General features: G+C 31.4%; 1 protein-coding gene and 1 long non-coding RNA gene across 2 annotated transcripts; one reads left to right on the top strand and one right to left on the bottom strand.

The window, feature by feature from the left end:
* Nucleotides 1-7,712: 7,712 nt before the first annotated feature.
* On the top strand, nucleotides 7,713-18,211 carry LOC145316146 (putative peptidoglycan muropeptide transporter SLC46). The gene is made up of 12 exons (XM_080156464.1): nucleotides 7,713-8,567; nucleotides 9,672-9,745; nucleotides 10,031-10,067; nucleotides 10,360-10,489; nucleotides 11,072-11,152; nucleotides 11,474-11,553; nucleotides 11,912-11,969; nucleotides 12,132-12,512; nucleotides 16,022-16,062; nucleotides 16,342-16,493; nucleotides 16,933-17,028; nucleotides 17,598-18,211. The coding sequence occupies exons 1-12, from the start codon at nucleotides 8,448-8,450 to the stop codon at nucleotides 17,728-17,730; spliced, it is 1,383 nt and encodes a 460-aa protein (XP_080012590.1). The 5' UTR covers nucleotides 7,713-8,447; the 3' UTR covers nucleotides 17,731-18,211.
* Nucleotides 18,212-19,653: 1,442 nt separating this feature from the next.
* LOC145318229 (uncharacterized) lies at nucleotides 19,654-21,848 on the bottom strand. Its single transcript, XR_013879261.1, has 3 exons — nucleotides 21,771-21,848; nucleotides 21,101-21,184; nucleotides 19,654-19,912 (listed from the first exon to the last, which is right to left on the bottom strand). It is a non-coding gene; the product is annotated as an uncharacterized LOC145318229 (long non-coding RNA).
* Nucleotides 21,849-23,454: the final 1,606 nt, after the last annotated feature.

Below are 23,454 nucleotides of genomic sequence, written 5' to 3'. Positions count from 1 at the left end.
CAACTCATTCGAAATAGCCTTGTTTCTATCTTCTTTCTTCTATCTTTTTTTCTCTTTCTATCTCCCTTTTGCGTACTTTTTTTTTTTTTTTACTGATTTTTATATTTTTTTTTACTTTGGGGTTATATAATTACTTTCTTGTTTTACTCTCACTATTTCTATCTTTATCCTAATCTCTGTTTCTCTCTCTTCTTTTTCCAACTGTTTTTTTATTATCTTTTCTTAATAATCTTTCTTTTTTTTCATTATGTCCTTTTTATATCAATAAAAAAAAATTGATGAAATTAATTTAATTTTAATATAACTTTAAAATTTTAATCCATGAAATACTGAATTATTGAAATGATATTGAATAAATAATGTAAAACCTCTCATAATTTACGTTTTATTTATAACTTGCCTAAACCATTGTCCCCTTTGAGTGCTGATGGAGCACCCAAGTGTCAGAACCATTTTTGCACCCATACACCTACCCTTCACTGTACAACACCCACCCACACCCATACACCCAGCTACAACAACACCCCAGTTACTCCTCTTTGTATGTATAAATTACTCCCTAGTTGTATGTCTTATCAAAACCGTCAAACATGAAGTCTTAAAATTAGTTTTAAAAAGAAAAGGTAAAACAAAAATTTTTGAGGGGTTAATTTTTTTTCTTTGTGGATTTCTCTTCAGAGAACCATATCTTTTCAGTGGTTAGCTATTTTCTTTGGTACACACAGACAGACAAACAGGCATACAGATCCTGTTACTTTTGTATAAGGATTATTAATATATCATGTATTGTATTAATGTATATTTGAAGGAACACCCCACACCTGAGCAACTAGCCCTACTATTATTATCATTACTAGCACCAAAGCTACTCTGTAATTTAAAAAGTCCGTCTGTCTGAATCATTTATGAGAAAACGTGATTTTCTTAGCTTCTATTAAAGATATATATATCTTTTTAAAAACACACTTTGTTCATTTGGCCAAACACAATTTTTTTGTGCTACGCTACTTAAGGTTGTTGTCATCCTTGTTACCTATACACATTATTTTCCTTACTTGTTCAAATTTTTATTATTAAACTAAAGTGCTATTGTCGTATCAACACAAGACTGTTGTCATAATGCCATTATTAGTTTTAGATAAACTTTTAGTCAGCTATAGTCAATTTTATATATTAGAATAACAGCAGGGCAAATATTATTTAGGTCCATATTGTCGACAATGATTCCTGATTGGATATGGTATAATTATTGTCAAGTCTTAGGCCAATGGAAGACAACAGCATTTTGTCCTTTTTATTGGCCATTAATTTATCACTGTATGCTTTAAAATTTTCATAATTTTCCTCCAGCTCAATTATATTGAATATATTAGATTTACTTTACAATTTATTAGCTAAAATATGTTTAGAACTCAATTGTCCTCGAATAATTCCAGGGATCTAGGAATAGATAAAAAACAAACAAAGTGTGAGTATACATTGTTATGAATAGACATCTTCAATAAGGACAATAGTGGCTTCGCCCCTGGCCTGTAGGGAACATAAAAAATGTAAATATTATCCAACTTTCTGTGTACTTAATAAATATGTAGATTAGATATGAACAAATGAAAACAGGAAAAAAAGGTTAAAAAGCACAATCTATTGGGTTCAGCGGTTAGTAGGACAGTTAAACGGACGGATAAATATACTTTGCTCTTCTTTGTATTTCAAAAATTCTTTTACCTTGATAGACATATTGTGTTATCAGTATTAACATTCAAATTTAATACAATGTAGAATGATTATTGGAATAGCGTTAAGATTTGTAAAAAGAATGCAAAGTGCCGTTCTAAATAAAAGGAAAATCGAAAAAAAAATATTTTTTATTTATGTGCCCTATCCCCGATTTTAGGGAAACCAAGTAAAGTATGAATTTTGCGCAATTTAATAAAGTAAAACCTTTTCTATAACTACACCTACAAAATACTGAATACTGACCAGAATAACAGGGATCTAAAGGGATAAGACAATGGTCGATAAATTGATGTACATCTTCAATGAGTACAATTATTGGGTGAAACGTTTGGACACACAACTTAATGAACTGACCAATCAATGTTCAATATCAGTTCGCAAAGTGGTGAAGACTTCGAATAAGAAAACGTTATTATTAAACTTTGGAGACTTTGCCGGAATAATCTTTTAATTTGATTTATTCGCCTATTCGTTGATGGAATTTTCCTAGTACTTAAAATATCATAAAAGTGTAACGATATATAACGCCAATGAATTATTATATTCTTTAAATTTAAAAATACTTCGTAAACAGACCAATCTCCACTTACATTAAAGGAAGACGAACTGACAGACAATACTTGTAATACAACTGCACATTTTAACGTACACTTAAGATAAAGCTAATTTTTTGTGTTTCCAGTATGGCTTTGAAACCGAATAATATCGGCTGGATCAGAACCTGTTCTCAGCAATACTCAAAAATTATGTATAGCATCGAATTACAGATTTTCCACAAATATTAAAATAAAAATATTAAAACTGGTATTAATTTGCTAGCCCGGGCCCTCAAAACAGGTTTTAACATTATAATTTTTCATTTTAATAATAATATTGATAAATAACTATTAAAAGGGTACAACTATACAATGTGCGAGTATTGCAAAAAAATATTTTTCCTTATTTAATACCTATATTTGCGACAACTTTTATTTAATGAAATCTTCCAATTTTTAACATTTACAAAATCGGTGGCCCTCTCGGACGGGATTCGAACCTGGGTTAGCCAGATAAGAAGTCACACATTCTATACATAAGCTATATGCAACTTCAAAGATTGGAAGTAAAAATAGATAAGGTAGTAAAAATAGTATGATTCACGAAACCTCGAAACCAAAAAATATATTACTCACGAAACCTCCGTGTTTTTCTTACCAAACCAAATATTTTTCTCACGAAACCTCCCAACTTTTGAATTTCGTGGTTTCAGTCGAAAAGTACATGGACAAAATTTCCCATATAAAAGATTTAAAATTTAGCAATGTTTCGTATAAATTAAGCTTAAACTGACCTAATATTAATTAAAACTATTTAAAACATTATATCTAATGTACATACACATATAATAATCCTAAAAACTATATTCTTTTAACAATTTACATCAAAATTAAGTTTTTGTAAAAAAAACTATACTATTATTATAAATCCATCCCACTTCATATGTTCTTCCTTCCCTATTTCCTCCTTATGTCTCCCCCCACCTCCCAAAATGAAATTCACGGAACCTCCGTGATTTTTTTATAATGTCGTCTTTGTAAAAATTATTAGATTAATTTAAATTAAAACAAAAGAGTATTTAAATGTCGGCGGAACGTTTTTTTAGCTCTTATAACAATATTTTTAACAAAAATTTGGTGTAATTTAATATCGGCGTAATAGTTTTAGCTATTATAATAATTTCAATTTCTATCCCCTTAATATTCAGAGATTAATAGTCGGGGATTGGAAAATGGAAGAAAAAGATTAATAGTAGGGTAAAAGACAATGGAAGAAAAATATTAATATTCAAGGAAAGTTCAAGGAAAGAACAATGGAAGAAAAAGAAGGGTTGATTAATCCCCATTATTAATTTTTTTATTAATTTTTTTTTGGGTTGTAAAAACATGACCAATTTTTGTTTGATATTAATGCGGCTTTTGTGGCATAGGGGTACGTTGTAAGGCTAAGGTCGTGGCTATCCAAGATCGACTCCAGGTGGGGACATTCATGTAAAAAAAATTTTTTATTTAACATAACAGACTGAAAAATATATTTAACATCTTATTATATCCAGTTTTCTATGAATATAAAAATGCACAATCATTTCAGATTAAAGCCAGTGTTATATAATAATAGTTAATAATACGATGCTTTAAATAACTATTATATTACTCGCCCTACCCTCCAAACATACAAACACACAGACAAATATCCTGTTACTTTATAAATTTTTGATTTTTATATCCGTTTAAACGGTCGCTGATGATTGAAAATTACGCAACCTACGAATTTCTTTCTCTCTCTCTCTCTCTTTCCTCCTATAATATTAAGTATCCCTCAAAGCTTATAGGTCGCCGGTTCAAAACCCCCCAAGTAACTTATCAAGAATTCCAGTTCTATTGCCCGCATGTATAATAAACTATTAAAGCTATCATCCATATAATAAAGTAACAGAATGTTTATTTGTCTGTCTGTTTGTTTGTGACAAAGGATCTCGCTAACCCCTGAACCCATATGGTTCTCCTTTACAGGGTAGCTTATCATAGGTTCTGGGAAGGTTTCTAACTATTTTGGAAGAGGGTAAAACCACCCACCCAAGAGAAATCGTTCTGGAAAAAAATTACCCCCCCCCCCCCCTCCACACAACAATATCTCTCTTTCTCTTTCTCTCTCTATACAGATAAAAATATTTTTTAAATACCCGAAGAGGTTTCGATCTTAGGTGCTTCAGACTGCTTGGATAAAATATTAACAATAAAATTTATCCACTGAGCTAAAGAGGAAAGCTTTAATGATCAGTTAATTTAAACAATTAGTATAAAGTATTCTTTAAAATATTTAGGGCCATGGAAGTCGGTTCGAGGCTTGGCGATAATTTTTTTTTTAATTACCTTTTTAAATATATTAAGGGACTTCAAAATTAGTTTTATTTTATTAATTACTGATATTGTTTACAATGTCATAAAAAGAAATATTCTTTAGAATATTTAGGGCCAAGGAAGTCGGTTCGAGGCTTGGCAACATTTTTTTTAAATTGCTTTTTTAAAGATTTTAAGTGACTTTTCAAAATAAGTTTTAGTTTTATTTTATTTATTTAATAAAAAATTAAATTTTTTTTAAAGGAAATAAAATATGTTTATTCTAACAACAATAATTGAACCACTGATCTTCGTACCCCATTCTCTCATATCATACCACTACGCTATGAAAGAATAGCTATAAGATGCAATACCAATAATGTATTATAAAAAAAGGAAACAATAATTTTCACTAATTTATCTAAACCTGAATGGTACATCCAGGCATTTCTAGTGTTAAAAAGTAGAGGATTAATTAAGGTTAAACTAATAAAAATCAATACTTTTGCTTTCAAGCTTCCATGACTTGAATCATTTCACTTTTTTACTTCATATTGCGACAAATTAAAGTTCACAAAACAAAATGTATTCTTAGCAACGTTTTTTTTTACTTTGATGGTTAATAGAGTATTGACTTCGCCCTTATCCTTTAAGTACTTTGTAATACAGACGAGAAATAGCAGTAACGAAAAAGGTTTTTTTTGCGAATATGTTAGTGGTATGAAAAGAAAAAGAGAAGGGTAAGATCTATAAAACAAATCACGAATCCTTAGCATATACATATATAGATGTGTTTTGTATCATGACAGACGGACGGACGAATAAAGTAAGTTGTATACTGACTACTCTTTTAAAATAAAGAAGCCAAAGATAACAATTCGATATAGCTTTCTGGATGAAAAAGTCCACCGTCGATATTATGGCTATTACTATTAGCCAATGAAACACCATATTATCATAAAATGATAGGCCAGTAAATTGATAATTGTATATTGGTCTATCATTGGTCATTTGTATTTTATGACGTCAATTTTTATTGGACGCTTCGCTGTTTCTCATACATTCATTAATCCAGAAAACTGTATCCGATGTATTACAAAAAGCTTAAGGATTGTGATATTTTAAATCCGGTCGTTTGCTTTCATGTGTATTGTTTAGCAATATACAATTTAGGTAAAATTTTAAGAAGAAAAAAGTTTTTTGACCGGTACCTTAGCATGAAAAAACACATCCGCATATACCATTTATTTCTTCTGTCAGTTTGTAATTTAGCTGCAGCCAAGCCGCTCAATATTACAACTCTACAACGGCCTGGTTTTCCTTATGGAAGATATATGCATCAAATAATATGCTTTCTATCACTATATATTATAAAAACAATCTGGACATATCATTACAAAGAATAAGAATAAAAGAATATGTATAAATATGATACTGAAGAAATATGGAAATCTGATTGTATTTTAATGCTTCCATACATATATAATATACATTTCTATATAATAGAGCATTGAAGAATAATCACAAAAAAAACTCAATCTTAATTTATTCTTTTTAGATTACATAACTAATATTTTACTTATTGGAATTGCACACTAAAAGACATTAGGTTAGGTTAGGTCGAGATAGTTAGGTTACCCCATTGCATTGGCTTTAAAAAGTTTAGTATGAATGATAATTGATTATAATAAATATAAATACTAGCAGCTGCACCCTTAGCATACAGTGTTGAAAATAGCATAAAACTATCTTACGATCTAAATAATAAAACAGAAACCTAAACCATCCCAACAACTTTATGAAGCTTCCCTAAAATGTAGAACTCAATCGGATCAGTAACTTTCGAAATCTTTAGCTACAGACCTTATAGTAATATAATTACTCTTATAGCTTTACAAATTTAAATACTTGGTGATTATAAGATTTTTTAAAAATGTTATGCACAATGTTCTTTTATAAATGTTGTCAATCTTGTTATTTTAATAACTAAAAATTACAGCTCAATAATTATTCAATACAAAAATCTATATTGCAAACATGATTGCAAAATAGATCTTTTGTTTTAATTTTGATATTCATTGATTTTAAATGCACTGATTTCATTATTTTAGTTTTTAGTGTTATTGTCGGACACAGTTTTCTTTTCTTAAAACTCTAATATCCAAGCATAATGCAGTAAAAAGTTGTAGAAAGCTCTTCTAAAACTTAATGTTTTTACACACGCAAATTATTAAAACATGGAAAACTTTACAAATTAGAAAAATACAGTTTATGTTTTGTTTTACATTTTTGTAGGTTTTATATATTTTTGTAATAATTGTATAAATTATACTATGATGTATGAATGGGTAATAGTTATTTCTCGCATCGTATTATTAACAGCTTTCCGCGGATATAAAATGTACAATTATAAGATTAATTAAAACCAGTTTTTTAGCCTCGAGATGCCGAAGGCTATATAAAGTATTTCGTATGGATGAGGACCCGTATCCCGTTCTAATCCAACGGATATCATTCGGTTTAAATTTCAGATGAATACGTGAAAACTAATTCTTAATTTCATGAACCAAGCAAAGCTGCTATAAAACCTCAATTTTGTTTATGCATTAACTTTAAATATCCTAATTTTGATGGTTTTACCTCGTAGGAATAATTAATCTAGACTAAAAATTAATAATAATACCATGTAATAAAAAATATAAAAGCAAAAAATTAATTGTGTTTAAAATGGCATACTGGCTAATGGTAATGATTATATTGTTGCTACACTTTCTAAATTTTTGCAGGAGCAATCGTTTAAAATCAATAGGACATTTATAACTTTAAAAAGGCCAAAGACTTTTGTTCTTTTTTGCAAACATGGTGGATGGAAAAATGAAAAGGGTATTTTTCAAAGGAAATTGTTGATAATTTTACAAACTTGAGATATATAAAACTAAAATGATAAAATCTATTGAATTTAAAGAAGATTTGGTGTCAAAGAGTCAACAAAACATCCAGAGAAATATTGTCTCGGAGAGAAGCTACGCACTCTGATAGAGTCGGAGCTTTCTCATGACGCAACTTTAAAAGCAGAAATTTTGTGCACTTATATGTCAGTATATAGAAAGCCGCGACCAATCAAAACATTTTATTAAAGTTTAAAATCTATTTTATTGGTTAAAATTCGCAATTGATAATGACCTTAAAAAGCCGAGAAAAAAACTTTCATGTTTCTTAATCCAGCGCATTTACAAAATTGCCGCATTTAAAAAAAATTATCTGTAGTCAGCTGATTAGTTCATGTTGTTTACATTCTTGTAACATTTGACAACAGTTAATAACAAACAAAACACATTTTATTTTTTTGCTGTTGTTTAAATTTGATTTTAAGTAGAATTTAAGATAAAAAGATATCAAGCCTCAAAAAATTGCAGTGATTTATTCTAATTAGAACATTTTTCATAAAATTAGTTTTGCAACATTTAAAGTTTTAAATCAAAATGAAACTTTCTATATTAGTTTTACAATATTATTTCTAAACCAGTTTTATTCTCTTTATTATTTAGTATTTTTGTAGCACCTTAATTGAAATTTGTTTGTTTGTAAGACTCCGCTGCCAAGACTTGACACTCAGCAAATATAAGCTTCTCATTATTCTGGACTTGTTGTCATTATAATTATAAATTTAACAGATAATATATGTCAATATGTATTTATCTATAAAACTACTTAAATCCTGATAATTTTTAGTTTATAATTGTCATCTATACGATGTAGTGATTTAACAATGATTGTTATGATATTATAATATTAACAAAAAAGAAAAACACATAACAGTGATTAAAACTAAAAATGGAGTCATTACGGCGATTAGGGAAAAACTGGCGGTATTTTCCTGAACCTGTTCAATTAATCTATGTTTTAACATTCAGTATTTGTATTGTACCTAAAGATAAAATTTACATAGACAAGGTAACTATTATTCTCGTATTCATTCGAATCCGGTGGATAGGAACCGGTTCTCATCCATCCAAAAATACTATGTCTAACATCGTATCATATCCAGCTTTCTACGAATATAAAAATGTACAATCATAAGATTAAAACCAGTTTTTTTAGCCCGTGCCTTATAACTGTACATTCTATATCCGCGGAAAGCTGTTTATAATACGACGCGAGAAATAACTATTCCAGTATGGCTTCGAAACAGATTAATATCCGCTCCCAGTGGATAAGAACTGGTTCTCAGCCATGCTGAAAAATCATTGTATTACAGACAATTTTCCCTGAATATCAAAATAAAAATATAAAATTTATACTAGTTTTGTTAGCAGGGGCCTTCAGCCCCTCAGGGCTAACAAAACTGGTTTTAATAATACATATTTTTCATTTGAATTTCCGTGGATGAAATAAAAATATTATCATATAAGTAAACGTTTATAGAGATAGATAGAAAGCAAAACAGCAAAGCAATTAATACACGTTGTTCCGGCTGTCTGTCTGTACCGTGGACGTCCAAGGGGGGGTAATGGGGCGATTAACCCCCCCCCCCCCATTTAAAATTTACCCCCCAAATACGAATTACCCCCCCCCCCTTAAATTTTTTATCCCCCAAAAAAAAGCTTGAACGTCTATGCTTTGTACCTAATAGAAATTGTGAATTTTTGTATCATATATTCTATCAAAATATGATCTTTAAACGGTCAATGTTACATAGTCTTTCTTTTTCAATACTACAAATACAAATTAACAAAATCAGCCCTGTTAAAAATATATATTGGTTGATTTATCTGGACTATGATAAAAATTATAAAGTACAATGGCAAACGAAGTGAGCAACGAAACCCTAAGATTTTTTTGACTATAGGGAAAATTACTAACTAGCAGGTGGCCCTAATCACGCGGGACTACCATGCACCTACTATATCTAACCTAACATAACCTACAGCAAAAAAACACATATAACGAAAATTTATTTCAAAATAGGGAGAAGGGGGGTGTTTTGTAAGAAACCATCGAAGTATTGTATAAAAAGGTTAGACTAGAATAAACTAACCAAAATTTTGTCTTGTGTAGGTTTGCAACCTGGATATGTTAAGCTACCTGTCTGACAGAAACCTAACTACACAAGTCTGTGATTATATGTCAAAGTAGGTATTTTATTTTACATCAAAATTTTTATAGTAAGGGTCATAGTTTAGTACGTTTTACAGGGGGCAGATGGGTCATTGACAATTTTAAGCTTGAAAGAATTACCTGATTGTTTTGAAATTTGGCCCGTTTGTTGTTTTGTGATTTCTCACAAATCAAAAAGCAAAAATGAACAAGGTTTTGGCAGCCTAAGTCGCATTTAGCCGAGATGATTACATAATCCAACTCGTCTGTAAAATTCATAAATAATTTTTCAATAGACATTTTTTATTATTTTTTTTTAGAAATAAAACTTATGAAGAAATAGAAAAAGAAACTCAGGTAAAATTTAATACTTAGATATATTACATCTAATATTTATCACTGATAATTTTTAAAAACGCGCAATCATGTCCATAAGTTGCGCAGCAAAAACAAAACATTAATGAATAAAAGTTTTAAAAGTTCTAAACAGCGACAAAAGCCGTTATTGGACACTTCACCATCAAAATACAAACTTCTTTGTTACATTGCAACTGAGTAAATCAAATTTTTCCATATTCTTAAGAGTCAAAGCAAGCTTTTAAAGAGATAGAGAAATGGAATCAGCTAATCTGCAATTATTCATTTGTAGAGGCGAGTATCTGAATTAAAAGTGTACGAGGGATTGATATTAAACCTGCCAAGTATCGCATTTGCCCTGGTTGCTGGCAGCCTTACTGACTCTGTCGGTAGAACTATCTTTATGACCATTCCATTCATAGGTAATACTTGTATAAAAGAAACAGGATGTCTGTCTGTCTGATTGTGTGGCTAAACCAAGAGATCTCGCTAACTTTTGCACCTGAAATGCCTTTCTCACAATAAATTTTTATAGGTCCATCACAGGTTTTAAAACCATTTTTTGGGACGGGAGGGTTTCTCCAACATTAAAGAGATAGTGTCCCTGAATTCAAATTCACCCCCCCCCCCAAAAAAAAAGTTAAATTACATTTGTCAACTATACAATTAAGAAGCTAGTAAAAGTGGCTGACTCAGATTATGACGTCAAAAAAATTTAACCAGTGAGAGGCCAGTATACACTGTAATTGACCAGTGGTAAAATTTATAATGGCCTCTCATTAGTTAATTCTGTTGACGTCATAATCTGAGTCATCCACTTTTACTAGCTGCTACAATTAAAGCATAAATTTTTTTAAACACATGGTTGTAAATGTCGTCTTAGCTGTAAAATTATTTCATGACTGTTGTTAATTTCATAAGTATCTACTTCATATTTAAATTGACATTCTTTCTAATAAGTAAAGAAAGAACTCTTTTATTGTATATACGAATGATATTTTTAGGTAATGTATTGGGAACCCTATGGTTGATGGTGACTGTTTATTGGTGGGATGCCTTTCCCCCACAGTACCTTCTAATTTCAGGTCAGCTTTATGCCTTATCATTTAATTATAACTAAAAAAAATTAATCGTTATATGTGTCTTTTTCTCAAAGTGCCTTGATGAGCACTGAAACACTACCACTCTTTTTAAACAGACAAATTTGAAAATGTGGGGTTGGTCGGGTAGATTTTCATATTTTTACAATTTGGTTCAGGCTTTGTTAGGTTATATTAGGTACTGGGTGTCCCCGCAGGGATTTGATATTGGAAAAAAACTATTCACCCCCTTATTCTTAACATACTAATGTTGTGATGATTAGCAGCTATACAAACAATAATCGAAGATTATTTTTTTCTGTTCAGGTATTGAAGGATTATTTGGTTGTTATATGGTAATGAACATGGGGCTTTATTCATATATAGCAGATACGACTAGTCCGCAGGTATACAATATATTAGTAGAAATCAGGGATCTAAAAGGATAAGTCAAAGGCCAATTATTTGATGTACATCCCCAATATGGATACACAAAATTGCCTTTTTCCAAATTTTCAATTATTGGTTGAAACGTTTGGATACTCAACTTAGTGAATCAACCAAACAAAATTCATTAAAAGTCCCCAAAGTTGTTAAACCAACAAATGAGAAAACTTTTAAAACTAGTTAAATGATCAGCAAATTATACTCTTCCTTCCTGAGTAGTTATATAGTGATGAGCATCTTCCTTACTTTTCTACAAATATTTAAACCTGTCTACGTCTTGTATTAAGAAACCCCTTTTTAATGTTAAATATTTTGTAGGACCGAACAACAAGAATGTCCTGGCTTACTGGTATATTCAGTCTTGGTTATGTTATAGGTATACATTTCTTTAAGTAATATTATTTAAAATTTAAGAATATGTTGCTACTTTTCAATGTCATTTATCTGATGGGCAATGTACATTGCAAAGTGAAAGATCGCCGCTGGATTGATACCTGATTTTTTTGTGCCATAACATATATATTTATATATTATTTAGGTGTTCAGCTTGGAGGACGAGTGAAAAGCTACCTAACAATATTTGGCATTTCTGCAGCTCTTGGCATCTTCGGAATCATATACACAACTTTCATACTGAAAGAAAGTTTTAAGAAACCAGACAAAGATCTGACAGGGAAACCTGATGGGACCAGAACCAGGTCAATATTATCCATCCTGCTGGATTCATTGCTGGTGGTGGGCAAGCAGCGGCCTGGATTCACGCGGATGCTGGCAGCCATGGCTATATTTCAGTTTCTCAGCTTCATGTTGTGTATTAACACTCAAGAGTATGATTATTTGATGACGAGACTTAAGTTTCATTGGGAGATGAAGGATTTCAGCAATTATTTGACTGTGCAAAGAGTTTGTCGTCTTACAGGTTAGGCAAATTTATCCAAGCACTTTTCCACTGAATTTCAAAGAAATATATGAAATTATGAAAAGAATCTTTATTAGCTGCTAAAAGAAATAGAGTTATATACTTTTTCATGAAGAAGTAGCCTTGCACTTCGATCAATTAGGAAGTTGGGGCGATACCCCTACCTGTACACACCTGATCTGAAGGCTAAAGGGGTTCTGCGGAAGATCACACAACAAGTTGATAAAAACTAGTAAAATATAATGCCCAGAGAACCCAGAACTGCTTTTGGTTAAACTGTATAAGTAGCTACCATACTAGGATTTTTTTTCAAATTACTTTTTCTTCAAATTTAAGAAATTTCAGATTTTTTTCTTCTCTAAATTGAATTATTTTGTAATTTTTCCAGTTCATTCACTTGGGGAGGATTATATTCATTTTGACTCCTCTTGTGGGGTTTTCCTCCCTTTCTCTAGGGGTACCATCCCCCCCCCCCCAACCATTACTATCTAAAATTTCCTCTATTTAACACTAATTTTCAAAGTAGTAGGAGTCTATTTGTATTTTTGTTTATTATTTTGTAATTTTAAGAGGCTTGTGGCCCACAGATAAGAAAAGATACTTCTTTATCTGGCATGTTTAATTTTTTAAAAATTAAATCCAAAGTGTTTTTAAATTGAAATAAAATTTAAAAAGGCCAAAAATTCAAGAGTTCATGTTTTTAAACTCTTGTGGCCCACAGATAAGAAAAGATACTTCTTTATCTGGCATGTTTAATTTTTTAAAAATTAAATCCAAAGTGTTTTTAAATTGAAATGAAATTTAAAAAGGCCAAAAATTCAAGAGTTCATGTTTTTAAACATGTTTTGAAGAAAATTCTTTAACTGCGCGAAGTAAATTGTCTCCATATATAGGATTATCACAAGAATTGATCTTGTACTCAGAACAAAAGATCTTGAATTCCTAATGAATTGACTCACCAGCCTGGCCTGACACAATACCTAATCCTCTACCTTGTAATACAGGGTTAGAAAGTGCAGAGCTGGATCTTTAAAAGCGTAGCCGTTGCCGTAGTCGTGGTCAGAATTACAGCCACCAACCTAATAGCGATCTTTAAATCATATTAACCACGCGTTGCCGTGGCCACAAAAAAAATGCGATCTTTAAATCATATTGGCAACACGTGGTCGTAGTCGTAGCGTGGTTAACCACGCTAAAAGTGACCACAGTCCATTAGTGTGGCTAAAGCGTTGCTAAAGCCACAAGTAATTTGATAATTTTAACGTAAACCTATTGAAAGTGAGGTTTATATGAATTATAATTAAATGAATGTATAAATAATTAAACAGGCATGGACGGAACGAAGAAAAATAATGACCCAACCCGCCATTCATGTTGCCTGTCTAACCTTTTAAGGGACAACTTAAAATAAATAAATACTATACTTAAAATACACTTTTTTTTGATTTATTACTACAATATTATTGATAGAAAAGAAAATTATTTCTTTTTAAAAAATATTAGTAAACAATTTTATTAATTAATTTGACTGTTTGGAGACTGTGGAAGTTAGAGGGCTAAATTAATCAAATTATTGTTATACACTGTTTACTACCTTCATACAACCACTTTTTGAATTGTTTTGTAAAAATGATAGTAATAATACGTAAAAACCTCAAAACATTTAAAGTTTATTATTAAAATAGTAATTTTGTATAAAAAACTTCAAAAATTAGACGTTATAATTTCATTTCTTTGATGAAAATAATTTATTTTTAGGTGGGCCATAAAAGATTTTCGATATCCATAATTCTAGGATAGCCGGCATTGCACTTCTGTAAAATCATTTAAAAATCCATGTTTAATTAGCAGCACTGTGGCGACGACTACGGCTACAGCTACGGCTACGACTATAACTATGACTACGACTACAACTACAACTACAGCTATGACTACAGCCACGGCTACAGCCACGCCAACGGCTACACATTTAAAGATCCAGCTCTGGTATTAGATGGTAAAATATCATATGCATCTTTGGTGTGACACTGATTTCAAGACCCATCTATGCTATTAATGCCTCCTTGAGTGGATCTTCAACCTTGTCTTGACCAACAAGCTCATTGCCAAAGCATTGGTTATGGTTAACAAGCTTGCCCATGGCTTTGTATGCTCTCTACCCCCCAACAACTTTAACATAACCATCCCAAAAGGTGTGTTCTACAAACCCCAGCATAGCATGCAACTCTTCAACAGGACACTTGTCAAGAACTTTGACATCAGCATCTTCTTTCAGAATTGAAGCTATAGCAGTTTCTGGCAAGCTTCCTGTTGGAATCATAAATTTGAGTATATATATCATGACTTTTCTTTAAGTTTCCAAATGTTCTTTTCTTCCATAGATCTTCAGGTAGATTTTCAACTGTATCATCAAATGTAGATGTGATCTTTTGGAGAGGAACATGGCAATAGGGGCAAGGAAATGATGCTGACAATGTCTGACAACCCAGACACATTAACAGAAGCTTACAATAAGCAACAAATAGAAAGCTGATTCTATTGAGCTTTGAAATTTCAAACAAAATTGACATATTAACATAAGTTTCCTTTCAATCAGGAACAACTGCTATGATCAAGAGTCTTTTAACACTGGTTAGTTTAAATGCACCTATGCCTCCTTCTTCCTTATAAGTTGAATTTTACCATCAAGATCAGCTATAATCTCATCATCTTCTTTATTAGAAGCTTTATTTAACTCTGGATTGTAGTTCTCTGGAAGTACAGTACAGTCATACAACAAACAACAGCACCATTGATAACAAACTTTCATCTTTCAGAAGCCACCCAAAATATCCAACCAGAGAGAGCATGCAAAAAATAAATTTTCATAATGCATGTGAAGTTATAAAATTATTCCTTGTTTTATTTGACTAATAATCTGAGAACATTAACACAATGCTTAAATTTCTATCAAAATGAAATCTTGAATCTCCTTTTAAAGAAAAATTAATCTTATAATAATCATATTTATCTGTGGGTCATAAGCTCCTATAAATGTGAAAAAATTAGCATTAAAAAAAGAAAAATAATTCAGGATGGCGGGTTAGGGTGGGGCGGGGTTGACAATGGGGAGAGGGGGTACCCCACAAGAGGAGTCAGAATGCATATGATCCTCCCCAAGTGACTCATGAACTGGAAAAATAACAAAATAATTCAATTCAGAGAAGAAAAAAATCCGGAATCTCTTAAATTTGAAGAAAAAGTAATATGAAAAAATCATAGTAAGGTAGCTACTCATACAGTTTAACCAAAACCAGTTCTGGGTTCCCTGGGCATCATATTTTACTCGTTTTCATCAACTTGTTGTGTGATCTTCCGCAGGACCCAGTTATCCTTTAGATCAGCTGTGTGTACAGCTATCGTCTCAGCCTTTCTTGATATCGTACTGGACATACACACAAAACAAATTACGTCTTTTAAAAGGGTTTAACATTCAAATCTTTTTTTACAAAGTGATTTTCTATTTTTAGGATTATTCTTATTTCTTCCATTGGTTTCAAAAGTCTTGAAGGTAAATCTATCTTTAAGATACAATTCCCGGGTATAGTTCCTTTTGTGGCAACGCCCCTTAAGGGGCGTTTCTTCGTATTTTTACAGTAGCTTTTCTCCTATTTCTGGCCCCTGTGGGGGGCCTCTAACCCTGCGGGGTAATCACCTAACGCAATATAACCTAACCTAACCTAAAATAACCAATCAAATGCTAATCTGAAAATACGACGAATCGCCCCTTAAAAAATATATCTGATATATATTTTTATATAACACTAAAAATGGTACCTATGTATTATAGATATCTGATGATATAATTGTGGCCATTGGATGTCTGATATCCTTGTTGAGCTATTGCCTTTTGACAGTAGGGTCTCCAAGCTGGGGTGGCAGCTGGCCAGTGTACCTTGCTGCGGCCACACAATTAAATTCAATTACAACAGTCAGTATCAGGTAATCGCGATTTCTTAATAAAAAGAACGTGTCCTAACTTTTGTGATTTTGTTTTAACCCAATCGTGACGAGCTCCAAAAGCTCAAAGCTTTGATCCAACGGGGTTCAACAAAATAGATTTTTCAATAATTACTCAACAGAATTCAAAAAGTAAGATGTCAAATTAAAGATCTTACTATTTTTGTTCGTAATGGCAATTTTCTCCTTTTTTGGTGCGTTTTAGTACCTTAAAACCAACTTAATTTTTAGAAAAAAAACTTAAATTACTTCAAAAATAAGATGTCTACAAAAAATCTGATTGCATATCTAAATTCTATGGATAATTTTATATCTACTACTTGCTAAAACCACAAACTAGATATTTTTTAAAATCACAAAAGTTAGGACACGTTTATTTTAAATAAATAATAATGCTTTATGTATAAGGTAATCTTTTTAGATCAATACTGAGCAAGCTTTTTGATCCTGAAGAAATAGGGAAAGTGTTCGCAGTGTTGGGAATTGGACAAGCAGTTGTGGCTCTCTTGGCACACAGGTTATTTTTGATTTTACAAATGAATTTTAGTTTCCTGGTCCGCAATTACTCTCACTCAAAGTGCTTTGTTGAGCATTTAAACCTTATTTTTGTAAAAATTTTAAAAAGAAGTGGGGGGCAGGGGCAGTAGATTTTCGATTGTTACTTTGTGTCATGTTAGGTTAAGTTATTAAGTACTGGGAACCTCCATAGGGTTAGGGTACCTTAGGTAAAGGCCCCGCAGGAGCATACATAGGAAAGAAATAACAAGCATCCCCACTTCTTATTTTCAATTTATTTATTAAAAGGGTAGGGGGTTTAATGCTAGTTATTCACTTTAAGAGAAAGTACCTTCTGATCCATTGTTTTAGTGACAAAAAATATGTTATCCCCTTAAAAAATAACGAAGTTTGCATGCTTCATATAAATTTGTCTGGATAGATGGGCTATTGGAAGATGTATGAAATTTAAAAAGCAGTTATTCCTTTTTTTCTTAGAAGGAAATGGGGATGTACTACTCCTCTTGCACGCCTCTAAATAGCAATTAGTATTTAATGAGGCAAAACTGATTAAAAACTTTACTTTTTCAGTTTGCTTGGAGTGATTTACAACAAAACCTTGGATATTTACGCAAGCATGTATCTTGTACCTGTGGATATTCTACTTGCCATTTCTCTTTTTACTTCCATATTCTCTTTGTTTTTACACAGAAAACAAATTTAGATCAATGTTTAGATATTTACATAGATAGTATAAATTTTACTCTGTCCCAAGGAGATACGGACAGTAGCATGTGTGACGTCATAACAATATGTCTAAAAAGGAAGGATATGAGGAGAAGTGGGAAATGAAACCTCTAATAAAATAGATATAATTTAGACGTATTTTATGACGTCACACATTACACTTTCCGTACCTACATGTCTCACGGTAACTATAGAAACAAAATAAAATAAAATGTAATAAAGAATAATGTTTTTCAACAAAACAATAGTTGTGTTTCTTGCCTGAATTTGTAATATATGTAATTTTTTCCCTGATATTTTTTAAAGAATCCACCTCTGTTCTTAAAAACAATTATTTTTTTATATTCATTAATTTGATATTTTAATGTGAGATTGCATTTCAAAATAATATGTATTTTTATATTCAAGCATTTTAAATTTTTTGCTAAATATGTAATAAATATCAGAAGAAGAAAAATGTTATTATTCAGCGTTTTAAGCAATTATCATAACGTCCAAAAGAAACAAGGCTTTAAAACAAAACAAAATTAAAATTTGAAAAGATTACGTCCGTGTTTAGAAAAGATTCTTTTTATTCTTAGGCATTTCACAATACTATTTAAACTTAGAATGTAGAATCTCTATAAAAAAAATAGTTGAATGGAAAAAGGTTACATCTCTATGACGAAAGTTTAAGATTTGATCTGTAGTTATCATTATAACCTTCACTTTATTTCAAGTACTACAAGTTGTGTTCTATAAAACTTAACTCCAATAATGTTTATACTTATATACTAGCGGCTTCTCCTTTTCTTCTAATGTAAAGCATAGAAGCATTTTGTTAGCATCCATTTTACATTATACAGCCTGGATTAAAATGCTCTTTGCTGTTAAGTTAATCACATACTGTTAAAATATCTACACACTGTTATTAATAAGGCTACAACAGTAAGCATTAATTTTCCTACGATTGACATAGATTTTTTTAGTGGTGATTATATTATAGTAAAAGTAGAATATTTTACAGGGTTTCAGAGATCCCTCCAAGTCTACTCTTCTCAAACCAGCCATTTCAGAGATCTTTTCAAACAAACAGATTGACAATTATTAGTTCGAAAAGGAATAGTTTAAAGAATATAGAAAACCCAAATAAATGACATGAAACTGAAGTAAGAGCAAAATAATATTCGAATTATATTTAATAGGTTTTTTAATCGGCCTGTGTCAGTGCGTTTATGTCCTTGTTTATTGTCCATCTTCTTATTTTTTAAAGATGACTTTGTGAGAAAAAATTCTGTTTTTGGGTGCGTATATAATTTTAAAAGTGTATCACCATTTCCGCCAAATTTTGTGAGTTCTTTTTAGAACCGCCAAAAATGTCCACAGTGCAAACTTAAATTTTTTCCCTTAAAAATTAGAAATTAATGTAACTTTTTTTGTGTTTTTGCGAATATTCAAAATTATACGGAAGTGGTAGCATACGGATTTAGAGGAAGTAAAAATGATTTCTTGTGTCCACTTTGGGAATTTGAAAAATCATTCAACAACATTCATTTTCCAGTTGGGCAGATAGTCAAAATTACACTTATTGAGAACTTAGTTTTTATTACATTATCTTCCTACTTTAATATTGTAAGCTTTAATCCTTAATTTTTTCCTGGAATTAAGAACACAATTAATTCAGTCAGTGGTTCTCGGGATCTTAAAGTACATACAAAAACAAATCACTTCTTAGAAAATGTTATCTTTTTTAGCTGCCGAACTATTTTTAAGTTTATTTTTGAAGAATTATTTTAACAACAGCAAAATATTTTATTTTAGTAATTTGTTACGAAATATTTATAATTTATACATTATAGACTAATAGACTAATCTCATAATATTTAGATAATATTAATAATAATGATACAATTCATTGGGTTTTATCTTTTTTTATTAATTTCTTTAAAATTGCATTATTATATCTTTTTAACATCAATAACATATAAATGAATGTACAATTAATCAGCTTTTTGTGATAACATGATTCTTAAAATGTGTTTTTACTTCTTCTTTCTATAAAGATTTTCCTTCTTAAAAATGGCATTCCACTTCATAAACTTTGGATGTTGATTTTGATTGTAAAAATTGGCAATTTTCTTGCAGGTTATAATTGGAGATACAAGTGGAGTGTTTTCAGCCTGAAACAATAATAGTTATGTTTGATAGAAGCGTAAATATTTAATCAAAAGGTAAAAAGGACAAGCTTGATGTTATGTTTTATATTTGTGATGACTGTTATAGAGAAGCTTCGCTTAAAACATCGTACCACGTTGTCCTATGGACGTACAGACATTCTGGTAACGACTATAGAGTTACTATGATTTCTAAACTGTACCTGACTGTAATAGGAATCACCCGCTACTGACTGACGGACCGACCCTAATAATAGAAAGCTTCGCTTTAAAAATATTTTTATCCATTATCAATTTACAAGTTTGTGACATCGCATTTAACCTGGACAACAAGGTGCTGAACAAGATTCATTTCTATACTCTGACTATAATAGTATTAAAAACTATAACTGCTCCTCATAACCTGAACAACAAGGTGCTGAACAAGGTTCAGTTCCATACTCTGGCTATAATAATATTATAAACTATACCTGCTCCTCATATCCTGGACAACAAGGTGCTGAACAAAGTATAGTTCCATACTCTGACTATAATAATATTATAAACTATACCTGTTCCTCATATCCTGAACAATAAGGTGCTGAACAAAGAATGGTTCCATACTCTGACTATAATAATATTATAAATATACCTGTTCCTCATATCCTGGACAACAAGGTGCTGAACAAAGAATGGTTCCATACTTTGACTATAATAACATTAAACTATACCTGTTCCTCATATCCTGGACAACAAGGTGCTGAACAAAGTATAGTTCCATACTCTGACTATAATAGTATTATAAACTATACCTGTTCCTCATATCCTGGACAACAAGGTGCTGAACAAAGAATGGTTCCATACTTTGACTATAATAACATTAAACTATACCTGTTCCTCATATCCTGGACAACAAGGTGCTGAACAAAGTATAGTTCCATACTCTGACTATAATAATATTATAAACTATACCTGTTCCTCATATCCTGGACAACAAGGTGCTGAACAAAGTATAGTTCCATACTCTGACTATAATAATATTATAAACTATACCTGTTCCTCATATCCTGGACAACAAGGTGCTGAACAAAGTATAGTTCCATACTCTGACTATAATAATATTATAAACTATACCTGTTCCTCATATCCTGGACAACAAGGTGCTGAACAAAGTATAGTTCCATACTCTGACTATAATAATATTATAAACTATACCTGTTCCTCATATCCTGGACAACAAGGTGCTGAACAAAGGATGGTTCCACGAACTTCTTTCCAACCTCCCATACAGCAAGTAAACTAAAGATGAGTCAATAGAAGATCAAGAGATATTAGAATTTTCAAAGTTAAAATTAGTCGGTAATTTTCCTCAAAATTCTTAATTGTTTATTACTTTAGAGCAGGTTAGGTTATAATGGGTACTGGGCTAGTGACCCCTTTAGTAGCATAGAAAACAAGGGGGGAGGATTTCAGTGCTATATAGACACATTGATGAAAGCATGAGAAGTTTATTTAAAATCTAAATTTTGAAATTTAAGACATACATTTGCTGTAATGATTAAAGAAACTGCTGCATTTCTATTAGTCTGATAACTTTTTCTATATATAAAACCAAAACTTATGAAGAATAATTAAAGAGTAGCCATGCTCTAGAAAAATGGATACAGAATATAGGTGGATATTATTACAGGGGAAATATTTTTTCATTAATTTAGGTAAATTTTTGTTGGTCAGTTCGTTCTTCCAGTAGGAGGGGAGGGGATAAAGGTAAAGGGGGTGGATAGGGAGTATCGTTATTTTAGCCCGCTGTGAGTTTCTTTATTAGATAACACGAAAATCTGGTGTAACATCCAAGTAATATTATATAAATTTTTAGAATACATACAGTGTCATCAGCTTGAGTTTGGGAGAACAAAATCAGAAGTATTCCAACACAAAGTTGATGGACTCTCATCTTTAGTTTTTATCTAAAAGTAATTTTTTTGGTGATATATAATTATAAACCTAATGTCAGCCCCTTGAAGTTTAAATCATGGCTAAATCAAAGCTGCCATACGCCGCGCCAAACAACTTTCAGAAGCCTTACTTAGCTGTGACCATCCTTACCAAGCGATTTTTAGCTAGAAAAGCAATACTTATTTAAACAAAATTGAAATAGAAGCCGCAATTTACCGAGCCTATTAAAAAAAACCTGAGTGGATTGATAGGAAGAATCATCCACCCCCAGCCACACTGTCTATTAGCTATATCAACATATTATTTTAATTTATAGCATTTAAAAAATAAATTAAATCTTTAAAAATATAGTTAATTCCCCTTGAGGGAGAGGAGTGCTAACGAAACCAGAACTGGTGAATAAGTTATCAATGTTGCTAATGTCGTATGGGTGAGTTGCACCTGGACTGAACAGTCAACTTGTCAACTCAAGGCCAGACTCTTGGTCCTTCACCTCATACCCGTGGTACAGTACATTACAGACAACCAACTCTCTGTGATGCACGACCTTTGTCTGAGAAGTCCTAACTGTGCATGGTAACGAGTTGCGCTTGTTTTGGGCCAAGGCATTCCCCCCACTCTAACTATTTACGTCGCGCATCTGACATAGTAGCAGTGGGAAAATTTTTAACGTCTTTAGTTATGACGCGGTGTCGGACCGAGATTCGAACCTAACACCTTCCCGACGACGAGCGGATGCGCTACGTGTTGAGCCACGGTCGCGGGTTTAATAAGTTATTAAGTGTCGGACCAAAAATCAAATTAAAACGCGATGCCCAGCAAAACCATATTTCAATCCTGTGGTTGCCCCACGGTGTGTATTGGAATAAAAAAAAACAAAGGATACAAACATAGTAATAAAATTATGAAATGCTGGTTGATTGATAGAAATAGTGTTACTAAATATATTGCATCAAGGCCTGATCAGTTTATATCATATTTTTGTGTCCTTACATTATGACAAATTTTGCTGTGTGGAGTGGAAATATTTCACAAGGATTTATGACTTTATGATTGCAATATAAAATAAAAATAGAATTTGATTATCACTAAGAAAAGAATGAAAATAAATAAACAATTAAACTTATAAAATAAGGCTTACAAAACCAAAAAAAAAACTAATTCAAGTGACAATAATTAATGACTGTATGTATTGTTATTTGACTTATATTGAATTACTAGTGGCTGCGCCCTCAGAGTCAATGCTTTTAAATTACATGATATCAATATTAAATCTTTCCTGGTACATTACAAAGTGTCACAAGAAAGAATAACCTCCTTGCCCTATAATTTTGTTAATCTAAAGTGACATAGAAAGACAGATATTCAACTACTTTTTTTACACTAGTTGCTTTGCCCCTGGTCTCTAGGGAAGGGTAGGAGAAGTCAGGAATATAGCCTAAAACCATACAAAGATATTTACAAAGCTTCCATGGACAGACAGATAGACAAACATCGTTCTACTTTGTATTATAGATAGAATAGATTAGTTAGTACAATCAATGCAATATTGTTGTTGTGCATGAATATAAATGAAGATAGCCTGCTGGGTTCTGACACTAATATAACCTATC

The sequence above is a fragment of the Acartia tonsa genome, chromosome 4 (genome assembly GCF_053477335.1).
Source record: "Acartia tonsa isolate MP-2025a chromosome 4, ASM5347733v1, whole genome shotgun sequence".
NCBI lineage: Eukaryota > Metazoa > Arthropoda > Copepoda > Calanoida > Acartiidae > Acartia > Acartia tonsa.
Note: the sequence above shows the minus strand (reverse complement) of the source record. Positions and strands in the feature narration are given on the sequence as shown.